Source organism: Microtus oregoni, unplaced genomic scaffold (assembly GCF_018167655.1).
Source record: "Microtus oregoni isolate MIOR12 unplaced genomic scaffold, Mior012 000097F_ref0000449, whole genome shotgun sequence".
Lineage (NCBI taxonomy): Eukaryota > Metazoa > Chordata > Mammalia > Rodentia > Cricetidae > Microtus > Microtus oregoni.
Genome location: NW_024544710.1, coordinates 3,221,760 through 3,244,025, shown reverse-complemented (window position 1 = coordinate 3,244,025; position 22,266 = coordinate 3,221,760). Strand labels below are relative to the sequence as shown.

The 22,266-nt window shown below is 40.5% G+C and overlaps 1 protein-coding gene across 2 annotated transcripts in view; it reads right to left on the bottom strand.

Annotated features, from left to right (window-relative positions):
• The window catches only part of Hdac8 (histone deacetylase 8), a 264,674-nt gene that overhangs the window by 184,349 nt on the left and 58,059 nt on the right, over positions 1 to 22,266 (bottom strand). The window contains exons 5-7 of one of the 2 annotated variants that reach the window (XM_041644502.1): positions 11,092 to 11,204; positions 7,264 to 7,341; positions 6,608 to 6,716 (exon numbers count right to left, since the gene is read on the bottom strand). The exons of the other annotated variant lie outside the window; for it this stretch is intronic. Of the exons in view, the coding sequence (XP_041500436.1) occupies positions 6,608 to 6,716; positions 7,264 to 7,341; positions 11,092 to 11,204 (300 nt within the window). The remainder of the gene's footprint in view (positions 1 to 6,607; positions 6,717 to 7,263; positions 7,342 to 11,091; positions 11,205 to 22,266) is intronic. 2 annotated transcript variants of the gene reach the window in all.

Below are 22,266 nucleotides of genomic sequence, written 5' to 3'. Positions count from 1 at the left end.
TACAGAATGAATTGGCAGCTTTTGTTACCTTTATCACCGGACCAAAGTGACTAGTGATTATCCAGGCAGTATAGCTGTGACCCAAATGATGAGAGAGGTAGGTAATTGCGTGGTGAGTTTCTGCCAGTTCTTCAATTGTAATGAAAATGGAGATGAAGATGGAAGTAAGTCTATGTAATTATTTGTACTCAAATACAAATTCTAGAGAGTCCGTCCCTTTTCACCAAACTAAAGAGAATTTAAAAAATTCGTATTGCTTAAAATATTTATGTGTGAATATCTGTGTGATGTACTGCTGTTAGCACATCATGAAACCCAAAGAAGTAAATTAAAATTGCTGGGCCCTCTTTTCTCGGAGAATCTATCTGTTTCTAAATTTCAGTGATACGGAGGGCGAAGTACCAGATGCAAGTCCAAGCGGAAGGTAATTTCTTGAAAAAGCTATCATCATTGAAACATCTCTTCTTTAAACATTAACATCCAAAGTCAACATTGAAAGGAAACACTTCCATCAAATCTCCCTTGGAGCTATCATTTGATTCTCTCATTTTATTCAGTAGGTTACTTCCTGATGGGGTAGTTCAGGGTGTGGACGGGGAATCTCTACCCTATATGCCAGGACCGAGAGGTGTCAGAAGTGTTGTCATTCAGTGTAAAGAAGTAAACAATCTTTCACAATACTGGTCTAAAAAAGGCACATGAAAAGGATACACTTCCCTAGGAAGAGCTCTATAAAATGACAGATGACACCATTCACCTTCTACAGGAGGAAGTCAGACAAATGAAGGGAAAGGAGAACTCAGAGCCTCCATGTTCAGACCTAAATCAAGAATTCTATATCGAAGATGTAAATTTGGGAACATTAACTCTTGTTTTCTGTCCATAAAATTAGAAATTGAATCTTGAGGATTCTTTTCTGGCAAAAGTCACAGCTGCATGTTCATATACACAATAGATGTGTATTGCAGACGTCATGTGGCTAATTTGCATAAAGCTAAATGGTTTATCTTTAAAAATGCTTTCTGCAAACGCCTACAATGTAGTTTTCCAAGAAACCAAAGGGATGTTACTTTTTGAATTCAATTGTAACAATTGATTTTCACACTTCATGAGATACTTTAGAGACAACTTAGTCAATGGCTGGAGAAAGACACAGGTTCAAAGTCTGGCTTCATTACTTAGGCTTCATTACTTACTGAATGTATGACCTTGGAGAAGTCAATACTTTCTCTAGTTTTCTTCCTTATAAAAATGAGAATAATCATACCTGCTTTCAGAGAGTGTAGAATGTCACAAAGATCAAATGATACAATGCATACTTTCAGAGCTACTCCTGCCCCAGTTAAGTGCACTTCTAGAGATCAAGCTACAAGTTGCAAGGTTCTGCGTTATTTCCTGTCCCAGTGTCTAGTGTAGTATCTGTTATACAGTACATGGTACATTTTTGTAGAATGAACGAATAAAAGTTTCTTCATATTTAAACATGCACACATGCTCACAAGAGAAATACAGGTCAGATGTTTAGCACAGCACCTGTATGCACAGGCAACTTCCCCTCACCCCACCCTCCTCCTTCATGTTAACTAATGTTTCATAAACAATATAAAGTGAGGAGCTGCTCAGTTCTTTTGCAGAAAGGTCAGAGAGGCTTTGGAGAGGTAGATGTTGGTCCTGGACTCCCAGAACTAATGCTGCACTTAAAACGCCAAGGACTTTTAGTTCCGAGTTGATGCTCAAGTCAGAGGACAGTTCTTATCCTGTAAGCACATGCTGTAAAGATACTAGATTAAGAATCAATGATGTATGTGTTTTTCCCCATTTTTTGTTGGATGTGAGTGACATGAGAAATAAAAGCTTATGGTGAAATATGGTATTCTTTTAATGACCCTGCTGTTGTCCTAAAGAATAACAAGTACTTTCTGGGTTGGCTACTCCATCTAGTCCAGAATAGGACCACAAATGTTCTTGAAAAGCAAGTGATAAGCTTTAAAAAAATAATTTAATTCCCCCACACGGCAAAAAGAGTTTAAATTAAAATAGAAAAATTTAATGTTCTTTTATAAATGGAAAGAGGCAAAAACATTACGTTGGGGTGGGCAGGAAAGATGGCACCCATGTGAAACACATCATAACTACCTGTAATTCCAGCTCCAGGGGATTCAACATCTGACCTCCACAGGGACCCGCAGTCATATGCACATACCCACACAATGCATACACATAATTAGAAATAAAAATACATATTTAAAAGAGATCAAGAGTTTAAAATTTCATTCAGTCTTTGAATGATTGAGTTTCTTTAGGTCGGTGGTCTATGACTGTGACCAAAGGTTTACTTCAGTTTTGAACTACATAATATACGCTATAGGAAAGAATAATAGCCCAAGGATCAACTCTGGGTAGATTTTTATTTCAATGAATAACAAAAAGCCATAGCTTACTAGAATAAGAATATTTCTCAGGATAGGTTGATATCTCTTCTTCGCAAAAATCCTCATATATAGATAGACACTGCCACTGAGTGAGAACTCTAGTTTAACAGAATCTTTCCTAAGTCCTCTTAGTGAAGAATTTGTTCATCAGTGTCTCCTTTGGATGATATATTTATGTAGTGCAGTTGAAGAATATTTTGTTTTTAAGATTTATTTATTTTGTGTATAGTGTTTCTGTCCTCATGTATTGCCTGCACACCAGAGGAGGGTATCGGAATCAACTATAGATGGTTGTGAGACACGATGTGGGTGCTGGGAACTGAACTCAGGACCTCTGGAAGAACAGTCAGTGCTCTTAACCTCTGAGTCATCTCTCCATTCCCACACTTGAATATTCTTAATAAAACATTTTTTTCTTTGAGACATGTAGTCTCATGTAGCCTACATGTCTCATGTATCCAGAATGGCCTCAAATTCCCTATGTAGTGAAGGATAACTTGAATTCCTTATCCTCCTATGCCTACCTCCTGAGTGTTAGGAGTATAAACATGTGCCGCCATGCTTACTTGACGCATTTCTGGGGATGAAATCCAACGCTTCATGGATATGTGTGTGTGTATAATATATATTATATATATAATATATATATTAGAGTTTTATGTATGCTTCATAAGTGCCCTACCACAGAGCCACACCCTTATGTGCACTTCTAGATGACAATATTTAATATTTCTTTCCTCCAAACTTTTTGAGTATGGTATGGAGGATTTTCTGAGTTAGAAGTGATTTTGGTGGGATTATTATTATCTTGTTTCATATAAAATCTCTATACTGGAGCCATAAGCTTCCATTTGAGGAAAGAGACATGCTGGCAATAGTAATGCTACTATTCCTTTATGCTGGTTGATAAAGGGTTTTACTTACAATGCCAGCTCTACTAACTCCCATAAAACCTACAGGAAGTTTATAGAAATAACAAACCTCTGTTGTTACTATGAAATGACCCAGGGATATCTAATATGAAATTGTCATTTCAAAAACAAAATCAAAAAACCTCCAGATCTTTTGATGGTATTAGAAAATATTCATGTACTATTTCCATATCCAGTCTATTATAAGAAGAAATTTTAAATGTGGGGCTCAGTGTTGTGATGAAACTATTAAGTCCCTGCCTGACCAGCTGGCAAAGCATGAAAGGTTAGAAGCAAGAAAAGGTTATCTTGTTTTTGTTTTTTGTTTTATTTTAAAGGAAGGGAAGAAAGAAAGAAACAGACAAAAGGGAATGAGGAAAAGAGGAAAGAAAAGAGAGAGAGGAGAGAAGGAAGAGGAAGAGTTTCAATGAATTCCACAGACAAAACCAGCTCAGGAACAAACTAGCAATTGAGAGACAACTTGGAATCCTACGCCATCCATGTGGGCCACTAATAAGCTTCTTTCTATCTCTGTAGCTCGTGGCGAGCCAGAGAACCAGTGGGCTTTCGGAACGAAACAGGTGACAAGGACAGAGCAGACAGGTGGCATGATTTTCCCCAAAGATGAGCTATTCCTTATAAGATTCTTCCTGGGGTAGGCAGATGGGTCAGCTGTAACAACAGCCCATGTTAGGGACTCTAGTTCCAAAGTACACTAGGTAGAAGTACTCAGAGGATAATTGCTGGGATTGATAAGCATGGTTACTAGAATTTACAAAACTATGCAAAGCCATTCAGATGTCAAACAGTTTCACCTTCTCTATACTTTTCCTCTTGTACTCTATTATCTGACCGCCTGACAGTCAGGAGGTCAGCATTCCAACCTTTGCCAAGTCTGCTGTCCATCAAATGAAACGCCTCATCCTGAGCGGGCTTGGGGGGGAGATTGTGCCAAAATCTCATTTAGGGGCTTTTTTTTTATTATAGAAAGTCTCCTTCCTGTTATAGGAATGTCAGGTATAAGCCAACAATGGAAGGGCAGATATTTGACATAGGCAGTCTTCCTGGCACCCCTGGAGTGAAAGGTGGCTTGACATGGTGCCCTCAACAGACTTGACTTCTGAAGAAAGGCAGAGGAAATCATCATTATGGTTCATATGAAAACCTGGAAGCCTGCTATTCTGGGTGGTCACTGTTTGCACTACTCATGAAGCTCAAAGGGCAATCCTTGCCTCTATAAACTGGTGCATGTCTGGTTCTTTAGTTGACAAGCCAGAAGACTCTTTAATGAATGCAAGCCATCAGTGTACCTCGATGCCTGTGGCAGAATGGACTCTGTAAAGGGAAATCATATGTAACCTTGGGGCTATATTTACTTTTAAAATGCTTCTAATTATATTTAATACCAAGGCTATATTAAACATGAATTGCCATGGCATTAACTTTTTGAAAAATCATTTAGAGGTAATTGGTGTACATAAATAAAGAAATATAGAGGAGAAAAAGACATTTTTACGACTGAAGGATAAATAGTAGCCTACCTTCAGGAGAGTAGATGCTGGGAAATCCTTAAGTCTGCACATAATATTCCATTTTTCCCCCTAGGCAGTGAAATGCCAAGCTGATGGGGGACAAAGGAAAATCTCAGGAGGTTTTATGATTGGCAGATGATTCAATAGGGGCACATGTAAGGTGATCCACTTAGAGAGGGCCAGATATTCCAGAGTATACTTGCAGGCTGGTAAAATGATGATCTTTCAATTAAGACCCAGGAAAGAGCTCTAAGAAACCATGTGGACAGTCCCCTGAAGAGAACAACTTAGTGTCCTGCTATGGTTTTAAAAAAAGGCCAACAAAATGTTGGGCGCTGTCAAGAAGGAGGTTAAAAGACAAACAAAATAAATTTCCTTTTACAGAGAACCACAGGACATCTTCACTGGTAATGTTACATAAGCAGTTCTGATCTGCACATCACAAGGACAGAACAGAGCCTAAGGGGAACAAAGAAGGGCAATTAAATCACCGGTGACAGGCCTGACAATCCAGAGTTATCTGAGGGACAAGGGACACGATGAAGATGCGGAAGAGGCTAGTGCTGCCGAATGCACGATGCCTTGCCTCGCTCTATCTCTTGAGTTAAGAGGCGCCTTTGAAATTTTTATTTCTCATGGTTCTACTCTGTTTACACAACTGCCAGGGATGGTGGCCAACGCAGGCAGGCTCCTCTGGGAAGTCCCTGTTTTCCACCAGCAATTGGGCGAAATGTGAGCTGGGTCGGGGTAGGGATCAAACGTGTTCCCATCCATACCGCTTACTTTCAGTGAGCTTGCCTAGTGGACTTCTAGTCAGATTTACCTTGTCCACTCCCATTGGCAGCAGGAAAAGCATACCTGACCAGTCTTAATTTTTATGAATATGAGTTTAACCTCTCTCCATTCTGTAGGACTCTGAACCCCAATGGCCTTCAAACCAAACTGTCTGCCTATATATGTGTATGCTGGTTATTTGGTCCTTAACTCGAGGTTAAAAAGACATTTGGGCTGGGGAGGGATATAGCATAGTGTATAAAAAGCCCTGGGTTCTATCTCTGGCAGAGAAACAGTCCCTCGTCTCCAATCCCCCATCTCTTCCTCTTCCTCTGCTTTCTGACTACACTTGGAAGGGCGTGTAGAGGTAGACGGCAATAATCAATGGTAACTAACGACCGTCAACTCTAATATTCATGCCAGTGGAGAAAAGCACATGTCTCCATGAGAAAACTGAAACATACCCTGTCGGTCTGATGAGATGACACACATGCAAGAAAGGACCAGTGAAGGGATTCCACGCAACAGCCTAAAAGCTTTTATGTTGGAATGGCCTTTATCATACTGTAAAGGAGGTTATGTCATACCTCTGGTCTCTGGCCCAACTGTTTAGTGCTCTCCAACAGGACGGTTAGCATGTTAAATAAGCATAGTGAGTAGTATCTACAAGCTATGTAAGTCAGGCATGGTGATGGCGCATGCCTTTAGTCCCAGCACTTGGGAGTTTGAGTTTGAGGCCAGCCTGGTGTGCACAGAGGGTTCCAGGAGAGCCAGGGCTATGTAGAGAGACCCTGTCTCAAAAAAAACAAAAAACAAAAAACCAAGTAAAAGGTGTGTGAGCATACGATGATTTTTAGTTTCCAATTATTCCTTGAAAACAAGAATTGTGAAGACTGAAAAACATTGCACATTTCCGAGATCCAATCTACCTGCAACTAGCTCGGCGTTACTGCCATACCTTTCACAGATGTGATAGTACTTCTCGTCCTGTATGCCATCCTGAATGGGCACATTGACACTGTAGTACCGACCTTTTCCCAGGCCAACATCAGACATGTCACCTGTTCCTGTAAAAGACAGGAACACTATGATCAGGCATCAGGAACACGAGCACTAGAAAACACAAAGGACTGACTGTCCAAGAGCAATTTAGAAGAGCAAAATGGTCAATTAGGAGAACAATCTAACTTCTTCTAACAACCGTTCCTGAGGAGATGAAACTATGAAAACAATCCAGAGAAATATTTATTATAAACAATGTTGGGGGAAGCAGGAAAACGGGAAGGAAACTGAGAAATAGTAATTTACGTGAGATAAAACAATAAGAGCTAATATCACATGTAATTTTCAGTTATCAGAATTACATGTGGTATGTGATAAAATGATAAGTGGTCTGTCTGTTCACAGACCATAAAAATCACCCAAATTAAAAAATCTATCCATTGTCATTCCCTTTCTCACTGTCACTTGAAGTGATATGAGTTAAAATTTCACACAGACTAGCACAAATAAGGTGCCAACAGCATGGACACATATAAAAATAAGATAAAGAAGCATGTAATGGAATTGTAGAATCTAGACATGTAATATACGGGGAGCATGCAGTTGACTTGCCTGGAAAGAATCCTGGGGAGAATTTGTGCAGGGACACAGTCATAACTTTGGATGTAAAACTGAAGGCATCTTCGACACCTACCAAGAGAAAAAAGTCAGAAGGATCACATCAGATCTTCAACTCCTGTTTTCAACACCTGCAAATTTAAACAAGTAGCTATGGGAAGGAGGTGAGAGGAGAAGGCAGCTATAGTAATACAGAATGACAGAGAAATAAGAGAACACAAGCTGCTGGTTTCTGATTTCAGTAATTACAGACAAGGTAGAATATAGCCCCAATCCATGACAAACTGGAACTGAGCTTCCTCTTTCCAAGCAATAGGATGCCCAAGTTCACCCCGACGTCTATTCGAATCCCTATGAAAGAACCAAGAGTCCAGAACTGAGGCTCTATCCACAGAACAGAGTAGAGAAAAGTGGCACCAGCCAGGCAGGTTCATGGTCTGTTCTGTTTAAGTGTTTCTAGTTAAATTCCTGGGACTTTTTCAAAGACCTATAATATGGTAATCCTTTCAAATATAACTAATAAATCAGTTATTCAACTTTATTAAGTTAAAACTTAATGATGAGGTGCCTCTCTATAATGTAGACTTGGTTATAAAAGTGGGTAACCCAAAGTCCCATGAGCACCAAATAACTTACATTCCATCTTCCTGCTGAAAAATAGTCACGGTCCTGTCCCTTAACAGCTCCTGTATAGGAGGATGTTGCCTTCTGTTTATTTATTTACTAAAACAAATGTTTGTATTTTGGAACTGCTTAAAGGAAGTGAGAGAAATACAATTAAATTCTTGAAACCCAGGGTAGTGATAAAACTTTAAAGGAGTTTGCTGTTCGCCAACTTCAAACTGGTTTGGTGTGTGCCCAGAGTAGGGGGCACCTTCAGTTGTTAATAGCAGCTTTAAAACTGTTTTAAAGCCTGGAGGAAGATGGTGGGGGGGGGAGCTTTTGTAGACAGATGTCTTCCTTCTTCTTTAACAGTCAGAAGATGACTAGATGCCTGGGAGATAAAAGCTGAGATTCAAAGTAACCCTCCAAAGCCACTAGTTAGGTGTTGGCCATGCTGCCCAGTGCTACCCTCTCCTCTCGGGGTCGCACATTCATACTCAGACACTCTGAAATGGAAGGGCTATTGGTGAATTCAGGTACTGTGTTCCTTTATATTTCAAACAAAGATATTGTCTCTGTGTTGACTTAAATGTATTTAAGTCTTTTTTAGAGGCCAACAGAGACCTTAAAAAAATATGAACTCTATTTGTATATAACAGGTATGTTTGAATTTCCCAAGCCTTGTGTTTTGCCCTAGGGAGGTAGTTAAAACCAGTTAAAGACTTCAGGCAGAAAGCATTAAGTAAACAAAATAAAATAAATGAAAAGACCGTTTCAACAGAGGCAGAAGTACTAAACAAGAGCACTTTATGAAACTGCTAATGATTTATACACCCAGAAATGGAGCAATTTACATTTGCACCAATCCTGTATGCAAATTTCCGTTTTCTCCTGCGATGACTAACGCTGGCAGCTGTTATTTCTTTTAACTCTTAGGCAAAGGAATGGCTCTAAGTTGCATTTCTCTTAGTGTTAGGGCACTACACATCATTTCATGTGTTCAGTGGCCATTTGTATTTTGTCTCACACTAGAAGCTACCAGGTGGGGTTTTAAAAAGAGTGGACTTTAAAAAGGACCTAGAGAGGCAGGGGATGTGGAGCTGGTATCCAGAGGAGGGAGGTTAGGTAGGGAAAGGTGAGGGTGGGGGTAGGAGGGGCCAGTGAAGCCACCCGCAGGATGCTAGTGGCAGAATCATGGGAGATTTAAAATAAAGCAAATGTGTAAGAATTCTGGGGTAGGGCAAAGGTCACTGGAAGAGAGGTGCTGAAGAGGGGAAATAAAGTGAAATGAAACACCCCGTAAAAGTTGGCTGAAACAGGAAATTCGAAATGGTGTAGGAATAACACTGCGAACGCAAAGAACGGTTTCAGGTGACAGTCTTATTTCATTCTACACAGTTTGGCAGAGTGGGGTCTATTTTTGAACTCTGGTACTAATACTCTGAATTCCATCAGCATTTATTCATTCACAAAACAAATATTTTATTGAGCTGCTACTATATGTACAGTACTGACAGAAAGAAGTAGACAATTTGATCTCTGTTCTGGGAGAACTTAGGCTTTCTGTAGGAAGAAAGGATACTTTTAATGAACAATAAGAAGAGTAGAACACGAAACAGTGACTAGTGATAGGAACATACAGGGCTTCAGCCACACAGCACGCTCTTGGGCTGGAGTGGTCAGGATAACCCACTGCTGTTGGAACCTGAATGAATAGGGTAGAGTTTAGGGGTACAGTGAGGGAGGAGGTTGCTAAACTAGGAAAAAGGAAGCAAAGTCAAGGAGGTAGAGTTAGAGAAACATGTCTGGAACACTGAGATATGCTTGCTGAACAGAAAAGTTGCAAGAAATGGTTAGAAAGACGAGGGGAGGCTGATTTGAGGCCTTGAAAGGTGAGATAAAGAAAGTCTACTTTTTCAAGCCAGGCAGTGGTTGGCGCACACCTTTAATCCCAGCACTTGGGAGTGAGAGACAGGAAGATCAAGTTCGAGACCAGTCTGATCTACAGAGTGAGTTCTAGAACAGCCAGGGCTACACAGAGAAACCCTATCTTAAAAAACAAAACGAAGAAAAAAAAGTCTACTTTTCCATAAAGAATGTGGTTTTCAAGGTGTGATCTGTAATACAACTGACGCACTTTCAGAGTACAGACTACGTGAGTGACGTACTTAGTCTGAGTATGTGATACCTGGGGCACAGCAGTCAGCACATAACCTCCCCCGGGCCGCTAGATGCACAATCTTGCATGAGAACCATTTCTCTAGGCTAGGAGTCATCAAAGTCCATGTGGCTAGACGGTAAACATCCTAGACGCCTGCACACATTTGTATACACATAGACATATGCATACCACCAGGAGGTGGTGGCACACATCTTTAATCCCAGCACTCAGGAGGCAGAGGCAGGTGGATCTCTGTGAGTTCAAAGCCAGCCTGGTCTACAGAGTGAGTTCCAGAACTACATAATGAAAACCTATCTCAAAAAAAACCCCCCAAAACCCAAACAACAACAACAAAAATAAAAATGGAAACTCATTTTTGGCTCACTGGTCATATAAAAATAAGCCACTGTGACATGCTGCCGCCTGTAATGGGTACTGAAGAGGCTTTGAACATTTTAAATCAAGGCTGTGTCTCACCCTGGCAAGTAGTGAGAAATTCATGGAGAATGGTTCTCAGTGTGTGTGGTGTTTGTTTTTAATCCTTTTCTGTTATCTTTAATTCTTTGTTTCTAGCAATGTACTCCTATCCCAGGATTATATATGCTGGTAACACAAAGAAAGTGATCAATCCGTGAACTGATAGCCTGCAATGAAAACCCCCAAATGTTGGTCCTTCCTATAGCCATTGTACCTTGAGAGAGAAGATCCTCACCTCTAACCCAAGAGCTCCCCTAAAAACCCATTCAAAGGCCCCAAAGTGCTTCCTGGACATTGGAGTAAACACAAGTGAGATCTTCCTATCCTTCCATTTTCTATTATAAAGTTTAGCTTCAGGAGACAGGAGAGAGGAAATGACAGGAGCCTGCCCGGCTTGGGCGGGAGAAAGGAATGGTTTCAGTCCAAGGAAATCTATGCACCACCTAGCCAGCCCAGAAATGACAATTAGGGATATTTCAATAGCATTAGGTAATTCTCCTTTTATTAGTTGCCTAGAAGTAGCTTTATTGATCAAAGCCTGCTGTCCTAGTAGTAAAGTATCTTTGAAACTGAGGGCTTACCATCTCCATGGTGCAGATCCAAATCCACATAGAGAATACGGTCAAATTTCCGTCGCAATCTTAATATTCCCAGGACAGCATCATTGAGATAACAAAAACCAGATGCTTCATCTCTGCAAGAAAACATGTTGCTACAGCCAACAACCAAAAAGCAGTCCAAGGGAGTCTTTACAGCCAAGCATCTAACCTTTGAGATCTAGTCCCATAAAACCCCCCATGTTTTAAGAAAAACAAATTTCACCTATAAGGATTATATAGTGAATGGCCCAGAATGATCAGAAAGTGAAGTGCTGCAACAAGGAAACATTCAGAATGATTGGTAGTGTTTTCCTACTCACAACTCCAGTGGTTTCCAAAGATCAGACTATTGTAGTTATACTGAATAAGATGATGTTTCTATGACAATTAGGGGATCATTTAAAAAAACAATCTTGTAGTCCCCTGGGGTCATGGTCCCCGGGTCCCTTGAGGTCATACCAATAAACACCGATTTCACTAAGACCTCGCTGGGGTCTTAAAGACAAGTTTACAGAAGATGGAGACTGGGTTCTTTGAACAGACTCTATGTATACCCCACAGGTTGGTTATTTTTTATTGCAATATGCTTTGGCACTTGTTAGTCATGAGAACTCAAAGTAAAACAGACAAATGCACAACGCTTTGGGCACAGCGATGTGGCTGCCTTTCTAAGAACGCAATTTTACAATGAGGAGTGCAGAAGCCTCTACTAAAGGTATCTGGCTTCACAAAACCCACTGTCACTGATCTCACTGGCGCCCGGTGACTTTTCTGTATGGGTGCTATCACTTTAGCCTCTTATCAACATTCACTTGCTCTTTTATTACACTTTTATTTGAGCCTTTCTGATTAGATATAAAAGAACACTATTTATCAAGAGTGTATTAGAACTTAGAACTTATTTTAAAGCATCATTCCAAGCGCTAGTTTCTTTTGTTTCCATAGATACTTCAAACATCCAGATCCTGCCCCCTTTCTGATTTCCATGAGATTTTATTTGACACAAAATTCTACACATAGACATTTGAAATGGCACCATTGATACTGTGAGAAACCTTTCTAGTGTTTACGTAATATAGAAAGCTTCGTGAAATCTTCCACACTCCAAATGATGCCCTGGTTCACATGCTGAAGATGATGAGCAGCGAGTTGGTTAAAAAAAAAATAATCACTGGACACTGCCTGTGCTTCACCGAGGGAACACAGCAATTATTCTAGCTAAATGGCTTGTTAGTAGGTATGCGACAGGGAAGAAACCAGGGAGAGCAAGGATGAGTTCAAGCACGAATTCTCTGTGAGAATTAAATGTGTAGCTCTGAGTGTTCTTGCATGTGCATGCTAGTTTCTAGTTCGGAAAGTTTACATTTTATAAATCTGCTGTCTTAATACATGGAAGAGTTAGTGTGTTACCCTGATAAGCATCAGTTTGGGGATGGAACAGTAAGTGCTAGTAAAAGGAGGAAAGAGAAGATGGTCATGAATGACAGTGGCCACAACACTGACAATTCTAGTTCTTTATTTTCTGTAGCAATGTGTAATCGTTTCCTACCTCTGGATGGAATTACCATATTAGATTATCAAAATCTCATACAGTGATGCCATACACATGTAATCCCAGTGCTCAGTAGGCAGACACAGAATCATAAGTTGTAGGCCAGCATGGGTTACACAGCAAAACCCTGTCTCATAAAACCAAGGGCTGGAAATAAAGCTCAGACATAGAGCAATGACTAGCATCGCAAAGCTTTGGGTTTGATTCCTAGTATTAAACTAACAAGAAGCAAGCAAGCTCTTAGATTAAGGGAGTTTTGGAGTTTTGTGGGGGTGGAGGGCTGGTCATTTGGTTTACACTTCCAAATCACAGTCCATCTCTGAAGAAAGTCAGGACAGTAATTCAAACAGGACAGGAACCTGGAGGCAGGAGCTGATGCAGACAGAGGCCATGGGGCAGGCGTGGGAGGAGGAGTGGGCTGCTGCTTACGTTTATTTTCATAGGCTTATAGAAATAAATACACATTTAGATAAGATTGCAAAAATTCCCCAAAAGTGAGGAAACTGAACTTCCAAGACTTTCAAAGTGCTAAAAAATAATATTTAAAAACCCCATCCAAATGCCAGGCATGGTAGAGTAAGTTTTTAATGCCAGCAGGCAGATCTTTGTAAGTTCAAGACTAGCCTGGTCTACATAGCAAGTTCCAGGCTACTCAGGACTACATAGTCTTTTTTAAAACTTCCTTTTTATTTATCCTCTGTGGCTTTCACATCATACATTTCAATCCCATTCATCTCCCCATCACTTCACATCTGCCCTCTGCCCTTGCAATCTCCCCCCAAAATAAAATAAAATTCAAGAAAAAAGAAAAGAAAAATCTCACTGTAGAAGCTGCAGTGTATGACAGTGAGTCACACAGTAAACCCTTTAGCCCATATACCTTTACTTGCAAACGTTCATTGCAAAGAGTCATGGGTCTGGTTTGAGGCCTCTGGCTTCTGCTACACTGTGGATATTGGGCCCTCACTGGGACTCCTCTTGCATATCCTCTTGTCCTGTGTTGTGGAGATCTGTAGCTTTGGACCTGCAGGTCCAGCCCTTTCGCATGCTCTAGCAGTTCGTAGACGGGATAGATGTTGAGGTGAGCCAACTCATAACCCTGGTTCTGGGCAGGGTTGGGTATCCTGACAGTTCTCCCCAGTCCTCACCACCAGGCTGAAGTCTCCAGCACTGCCCCAGCTGTCCTGTGAGGCAACGAGCAAGGGGCTGGGCCAGTTCTCCTGCTCTCAGGGTCAGCTCACCTCCACCTCCATCACCAGGGCCAGCTCTACTGCGCTACCCAGGCGAGGTGCAGGGGCCACTCTCCTGAGTGCTGCAGCTAATGAAGAGTAAGGACAGCACCCCTGTTCTTCCGACCTCAGGGCCAACTCTCCTAGCTGCCACAGGCAGCGAAGGGGTGGGGGAGCATCTCTCCCTTGGAAGTCGAGGGGTAGGTCAGATCTCCCAAACTCATATTCTGGGGCTGGTTCACCCACACCCTGCCAACAGGGTCAGCTCTACTGTGCTGCCCTGGCGAGGTGCAGGGCCAGCTTTTCTGAGTGCTGCAGCTGGTAAGGGGGGGGGGGAGTTCAGCTCCCTCGCCTGCCGCAGATGGCAGGGATGAGGGGGCAGGGCATCTTTCACCACCACCTGGCAGACAGGGGAGGGGGCATAGCCAGCTATCCCACTCTCACAGGAGGGTCAGCGCCTTCATCTGCCACAGGTAGAGAGGATCGAGGGGCAACGGGGACAGTGAGACTCTCTCTTAAAAAGAAAAGAAAAATATTTAAAGAATTCAAGGTCATATAATTTATGCAAATGTGTTAATAATTAAGACTAATTTAATAATTTACGTGCTAAAATCAGTTATATCTTATTTATCATTTGCACGTATAATATACAGGAGTATTTTTAGTCTGCTTAGATATGTTCTTCCTAAATATTTACAGGTTCATTGACTGAATGAGCTAGCATTACTTCTAACAAATGTTTAATAGTATGCAAAATGTACATTTGTTTAACCAAGTCGAGCCATTATTATGGCAAACTAATTTCAACAGTAATTGTGTTTTGTATTCTACCAGTTTAAGATAATTTGTAAGATCTTAAGGTAACTGAAAACTCTGGCTGATGCCTAATTTAATTATTTCTAAGGAAATGTTGACACATTAGCACAGAACCTTGGGCTTATGTGCATTTGCTTCTTATTTGTGCACGCGTGTATGAATATATGGTACATTTATGTGTTTATGTGTGATCACATACATGTATGTGGCTGCACATGTCTGCACTTGCATGTGGAGGTCAGAGGTTAATGTTGGGTGTCTCAATCTTTCTCTTATTTAATGAAGAAGTGTTTTACTTAACTTGGCCCTCATAGATGCAGCCAGCTTGCCCTAGGGCTCCTCTGTCACCACCTCCTGAGCACTGGGATTACAGGCGACCCACAGAGTCTACCTGGCTTTTATATGGACTGGTGATCCAAATTCTGGTCCTGATGCTTAGGCAGTAAGCATTTATCCACTCCTTAGCTCTGCTTTTATTTATGGAAGTTACAGGAAGCTATATATAAGTATGTTAAAAGATGTGTTCTTTTTGCCACCAAGAGAGACGTTGAATTAGAAAGGATACAGAAAGTTGTAGAGGTTTCACAAAAGAGAGTTATATTTGTTTACATCAGAGCTGGCTAAATTTTGGTGTGTAATTTATCACATTTCTGACAAGAACTTTAATTTCAAGCATATTGATGAAAAAGCCAGTTTTGTTATTTCTGTATTTAAAAGACAAAGAATTTTGAATTCTTGGTCTGTTCTTACAGCAAGCTGGGAATGCTTTGCTGTACCTGCTGGGAGATCTTCTTAGATAACAAAGATTGTGGGTCTTCCCAGAATTACTTTCCTTAGTTCCCTACTTTTCCCTTTCACTGGCCTCGCATATGGTAAACAAGCCCTCTTTTTTGGGATATATTCCCATATTTCTCTATTACTTAAGAAAGCAAAGTCTTCTCACTTAGGAAGGAACTAAGGGCTTTAGTCTTACTTCTTATATGGAAAATATTTTATTGTTACTTAGAACAGAGAGCCAAGCATTATTTTTAACAGCCCATCACCCTATCTTAATCAAGTCTCAGAGGGCCGGGAGGAAAAACCCACAAAGGATTTTTGTCTGACTTCATAAAGAAAGAGGCACCTATGTCTGTTGGCTTTGTGTGGTGTTACTACTGCAGCATGGCATAGGTGGAGCTGTCAGGTCAGAAGTGGTGATTTGCCTCTCCTAGGTTAAAATGGCAAAATGGTATCAATATAAATATTTCATAAGCTGTATGCTGTATGAGATCATCCATGTCTCCACAGGCCATGATATGTTTCTATTTGTCAGAGTTCAGCTTGCTGCTCTGTCAAATGTTAGACAAGTAGAGGACCACAGCCCTCAGCCATCTGTGAGGACTGCATGCCAACACCCCTAGTGGGTTCCTGAAACCCTGGAAGGTACAAAGCAATTTATAATCATGTTTTTCTGTATGTATGTATGTAAACACACACCATATGTGTGTGTGTGATACATAGCTTATGATAAAATCCAAATTACAAGTGAGGCACAATAAAAGATTAACAATAATATCAAAACAAAACAATGATAAATGTGCAGTATAAAAGTTATATGAATGCAGTCTGGTTCTCTGTCTCTCCAGATATATTTTTAAACATTTTTCTCCTTTATTTTTATTTTATGTGCACAGGTATTTTGCTTGCATGTATGTCTGTGTACCACATACCTATCACCACATGTGGAGGCCAAAAGAGGGCATCAGATCCCCTGGAACTGGAGTTACAGAAAGTTATGAGCTACCATGTGGGTAATGGACTTGAACCTGGGTCCTTTGGAAGAGCAGCCAGTGCTCTTAATCACTGAACGAACCATCTTTCCAGCCCCCCTCCAAATATATTAATGTGCTGGACTGATCATGGTTCATTATGAGGAACTGAAACAGAGGAATGTGAAATCATGGATGGGGGTTGTCTTAGTTAGGGTTTCTACTGATGTGATAAAACACCACGACCAAAGGCAACTTGGGGAGGAAAAGGTTTATTGTATTTTATAGCTTGTAGTTCATCAAAGAAAGCCAGGGCAGGAACCTAGAAGCAGGAACCAAAGCAGAGATCATGGAGGAGTGCTGCTTAGCTTACTGACTTGCTCATTATGGCTTGTTCGGCCTGCTTTCTGCTTGCTCACAGAGAACTCCCTGCCCAGGGGTGGCACCACTTGCAATGGGGTAGGCCCTCCACAAGCGAACCTGAACCTGGTGGGTGTATTTTTTCAACTGAGGTGCCCTCTGGTTGTGTCACGTTGATGAACATTAGCCAGCACAGGGGCTTACTACACAATGTTTTCACTCAAAATTTAAGGAGATTTTTTGTTTAATGTTAACTTGGTCATAACTGTGCTTCTTGATTTTGAATCCTGGATCTTCCTAGTCACTGGTCTTCAACTGGGGACTCATATCATTTACCTAATACAAATGTTTAAGATGTAGTCTAGATTACTGAATCTCTTTATTTGTCTTCCCTGATAGATTCTGGGTATAATCTAACTAAATGTTTGATACATTCATTTTACACTATAGCCAGATTTTCATATGCTATTTCTGAGTCTTTTCCCTATAAAGATAATGTTCATACATTTTTATAAATTAGACACAATACCTTGTCTTCTTTGAAAAGAGTTAATCATTATGTTTACAGATATTTTGTTGACAATTTTTGGATTGGCTTTTATCTTGTTTTGCATGCCATAGAAACAACTACATCTCCTTGTCAGCTGCATTATTATTCTTGTAATGAACTCTCATCAGATTTTTCCCTTTTGAAAATGAGCAGTAATAAGGTAACCACAGCTATTGTAAGTCTTTTGTCATCTACAGATTGCTTTTTATGTTTTCTTTCAATGCTTCCCTGAAAGTACCTACCGCCAGCTATAAGCTAGAGGGCTTCCATCTCAACAAAATACCCTCTGAGAGCTCTGACAGCCTCACGGGAAAGAACTGTGCTGGGTGCTTTTGTGCACAAGCTTTTGTTGGGTAGTTTGCTTTCTTTTATTATGTGATACTGAGGATTGGACCTAGGGCCTTATGCATGCTAGGTAGATGCTCTACCACTGATCTATAGCCCCAGCCCTGGCTTCCTTTTTCTTTTCTTCTTTCTCTTTCTTTTTCTTTCTCAGCCTCAGGGACAGACCCTACAGCCTCACATACGTGAGACCAGTACTTTAGGACTGAGAAACACCCCTAGACCTGATTGAACAAATTTAAACATGTTTGAAGCCATGCTGGTAAATAGTAAACTAAGTTGAAATGTTGAAAACTAATTGAAAAGCAGGAGAGCTAATAATATACCTAACTCCAGCCTGAAGGGCATAACTATTAATCATATAGACCCCTCAAGGAGCTGATGAGGATGATAAGGCGTTCTGTTTGGGATGTTTGTTTGTTTTTGAGACAAGGTCTTATGACTGGCCTGCAACACACTATTATAGGGCAGGCTGGCCTTGAATTTGTGGCTGTCCTTCTGCCTCTGCCTCTTGAGTGCTGGGATTTACAAGTACGAGTCACCACACCTTGCTTACCACTTGGTATTGTCCAAGGCTTGATTTTGTTAACTCGTAGCCATATTAGAACATGGACAGTGGCATCTCATTGAGGATTTGATTTGTGTTTCCCTGATAACTGATACCAGACATCTTTTGAGATTCTGGTGGCTGGCTCTCTCTCTCTTTCTGTGTGTATGTGTGTGTATTTGAAAGATGCCTACTCAAGTCCTCTGTGTAGTCTGGAATTTGTCTTTTTGCTGTCGAGTAGTGAGAATTATTCACATTTTCTGCATAGTAAGTCCTTATGAGACAAATGACTGACAAATATTTTCTCATCATGTAGGTTCTCTTTTCATTTTCCTTAATGTCTTTTGATGCATAAAAGTTTTTAATTTGAGGTCAGAGACATGGGTCATTTTCTAAAGACAGTTTCCATGTAGACCTGGTGACCCAGGTTTGATCCACAAAACCTATGTAAGTAAAGAAGAAGAGATCTGACTCCACAATGTTGTCCTCTTCTACATGTGCACCATAGCACACATACCCACACACATTACACACACACACACATTACATACACACACACACACACATTACACACACACACACAGATTAAAAGGGTTTTATGTTTGATCAATTTAAGTTTATCTCTCTTTTTTAATATTTTGTCCCTAAGTGTGTAGGGTTACAACTATGTACCATATCTGGCTTGCTTGTTTGACATGGGGTATCATTAGATACCCACTGTAAATTTGCTATTATTATTAATTTGGAATTTTGAGACAGTCTCACTGTGTAGCTTTAACTGTTCTGAAACTCACTGTGTAGACCAGGCTGGCCTCCAAATCTCAGAGCTCTGGCTACCTCTGCTTTCAGAGTGCTGGAAATTAATGTGTTCACCACTATGCCTGACTCCAGCTTGGATTTGAATTTGTGCTCTTCCTGCCTCAGCCTCCAAAATCCTGGGATTATAGCAAAGCATGGTGGCGTACACCTTTAGCCCCAGAACTCAGGAAGCAGAGACAGAGGCAAGTGTATCTCCATGAGTTCAAGTCCAGACTGGACTTGAACAATATCATTAGTTGGAGGCCAGCCCAGGCTACATAGTCTCAAAACCAAAACCAACCAAACAAAAGCAAAAACCAAAAATTGAACCCACTCTTAGCATCACCACCAAAAGTCCTGGGATTATGTTTTCACCATACCTTATTCTTTTCATCATTGAGACACCTCAATTACTGGCTTGAAAACAAATGACCTTTGGTATTACTGCTTGACAGATGACTTACTTAGTTTACAGGAATGACAGTACCTGACAGACATTCACACGTCTGCTTTGGTCCACTCAGCAGGATTATGACTACCTAAAGTACTTAGGTATGAGTGATATTTGTCTTAAACAAAGGGGCGAAATGACAGTACCGAAGTTTCTCTGAGCCCTGTTTACCCTAGAAAGCTGAGATGGCTATGAAATCTCTCCCACCTTTTGTTCTCCAAGGGAAGATTAACCAGAGGGTTCACTCTCCCTTGGCACAATATTCCGGGATAAAATTCATCTTCATTCTCCCTTAGAGTACCCACAGTACTTCCAGATCACTCACTGTTAATCTGCCACTGCGACCACCCAGGCCCCCTTCCTGGTCTCTGAGATGGTTGAAGAAATAACTTCCCTAGCTATCCCCTGCATTTTCTCTTTCACACAACTGGCACACATGTTCAGGAAAGAGACAAGGTTCAACATATATATTTCTGAACACTTTGAGGAATTAGTATGCAGTGTAGTGATCAGGTAGTTGCTTCCAAACATAAGCACACACATGCAAGGCCTTGACAGACAGAGCTCCACCTACCTCCTTAAATGCCTGGATGAGCTGTGACTCAGAACCATAATGCTCAGGCAACTGCATTTGCTAGTTTCTAAAGTCCATTAAAGGTCAGGGACAGTCAGGTATCGTGGCTCATGCTTTCAATCCTAGTACTCAGGAAGCAGACGCAGGTAGATCTCTGAGTTCAAGGCCAGCCTGATGTACATAGGGAATTCTAGCACAGTCAGGGCTACACAGAGAGACTGTATCTTAAAAAAAAACAACCCTGAAAAATAAAAAGTGTCAGGGACACTGAGTCACAACATGAAGACTCTGAGGTAAGACATCAGGTGGCTCTCTCCCTGTGGCAAAGGCCCATGCCAACACTGTTCTATCACTTCAAAGATTCTGCAACAATCTTTTATAAATTTTGGGGGGCTGTCATTTATTGATAGTCATTTAGAGTATTCACTATATATCCCTTTTGTAAGTATTCTGAAACAGAGAATCTCAAATATGCCATTTTGAATATGTACAAATATATATCAAAGACTGTTAATAGATGAATAATCCCTGGACCAAAGATTTCACTTGTAATTTAATTAAAATTGGCAAAACTACCTTGCATGGAGTCTATACTTATGAATACCATTTTAACAAACTTTTATGTATATAATAAAATAATAAGTGGGAAAATGGGAAAGTTAGCATTATAGACTTCTAGTGATGTTCTCCCATTTGGACCTTTCTAAAAAGACTTAGTCAAATGTCTGTTTTCTCTTTTAGTGTTAGCATGCAGCCTAACATTCTTTGCTTTCGTTATAGCTATTTTGGAATCAGCTGAAAATACAGTTTGGCTTTGTTGGTATACAACAAAAATATCAGCCAACATTTATTGTTAGCCTGTGCCAAGAACTGCACTAAATGCTTTCAGTGGTGTCGCCTCAATTAATTCTCACAATGGTCACGTGAGGTAGGGACTATTATTATTTCTACTTTACAAATGAAGAAAGTAAAGCACAGAGAAATTAAGGAACTTGCCCAAGATCACACAGCCAGGAAGTGGCTGAGCTCAAACTGAAACTGTGAAAACACTGTATGAAGATGTGATTGACAAATAGAGAGCTGTACTATATATGTTTTATTGAATACATTTGCTGAGTTTGGAAATAAGCATACATTTGAAAAATAATTAGAATGAGTGCCATAAGTCTCTAAAATTTCCTATCTTCATCTTTATTATTTATGATCAGAACACTTAAGATCTATCCTCATAGCAAATTTTCCAAGTATACAGTCTGCTGTTGTTAACTATAGGTGTTTTGTGGGACACTAGATTTCCAAATGTCCATCAGTAGATAAATGTTTAAAGACAATGTAGTATACATATGGGAGAAGAGTGTGATTCAGGCTTTAATAAAGGAAACCCTGCCATTTGCAATAATATAGATGAACTTGTAGGACATTATTCTTAGTAAAATGAACCAGACGCTCAAGAACAACTACTATTTGATACCATTTATATCAGAAAAATTCTGTGGCCCAAGTCTTAGCAGCAGAGTAGCACGGTGGCTGCCAGGAGTCAGGTGGAGAAGGCAATGCGGAAATGCTTGAATCCACGTTTCAGTAGTCTGGATCTTTAGCCTACATGTATAGTCATCATGATAAATAGTTTTGGTATCATTCTATCTCGGCTCTTGCTCATTTCCTTTCATGTGATTCTGACCCTTTTCCTTTGTGTCTACTCCCTTTGACCATTTTGGTCTGGTGAATGTAGGTCAAGTTCATTCATTTCTTATGATTTCCCAAAGATCTGGACTGTCCTTCTGATGAACATTTTTGCTGTTTTTTTTTTGGTGTTTGTCTCTGTCCCCTTGGCCATTTTCTGCATGCCTGGAGCTTTTTGACTACTGAAATGGCCAACTACTGATCTTTCAGCAGCAACTTACACCTCAAGGTTTTGCCTATTCCTCTCACCAAGGTTTTAATCACTTTAGCTTTCAGTAAGCTACTTGGATTTGAGATTAATGAGTTGTTGAAATTCTCCCCAAAGGCAGGTAAATGACCCAGGGCTAGATTTGCATAAACTTCCATGTGATCTTTGCCTCTATAAACCAAACCGAGCCACTGATCTAGAGTCTTCATATTTAGAATTTATACAGGAATGTGTGACAAATGATTAGGTCAAGAAGGCCCTTCTTGTGAATACAAACAAATTCATTAAACATATGAGAA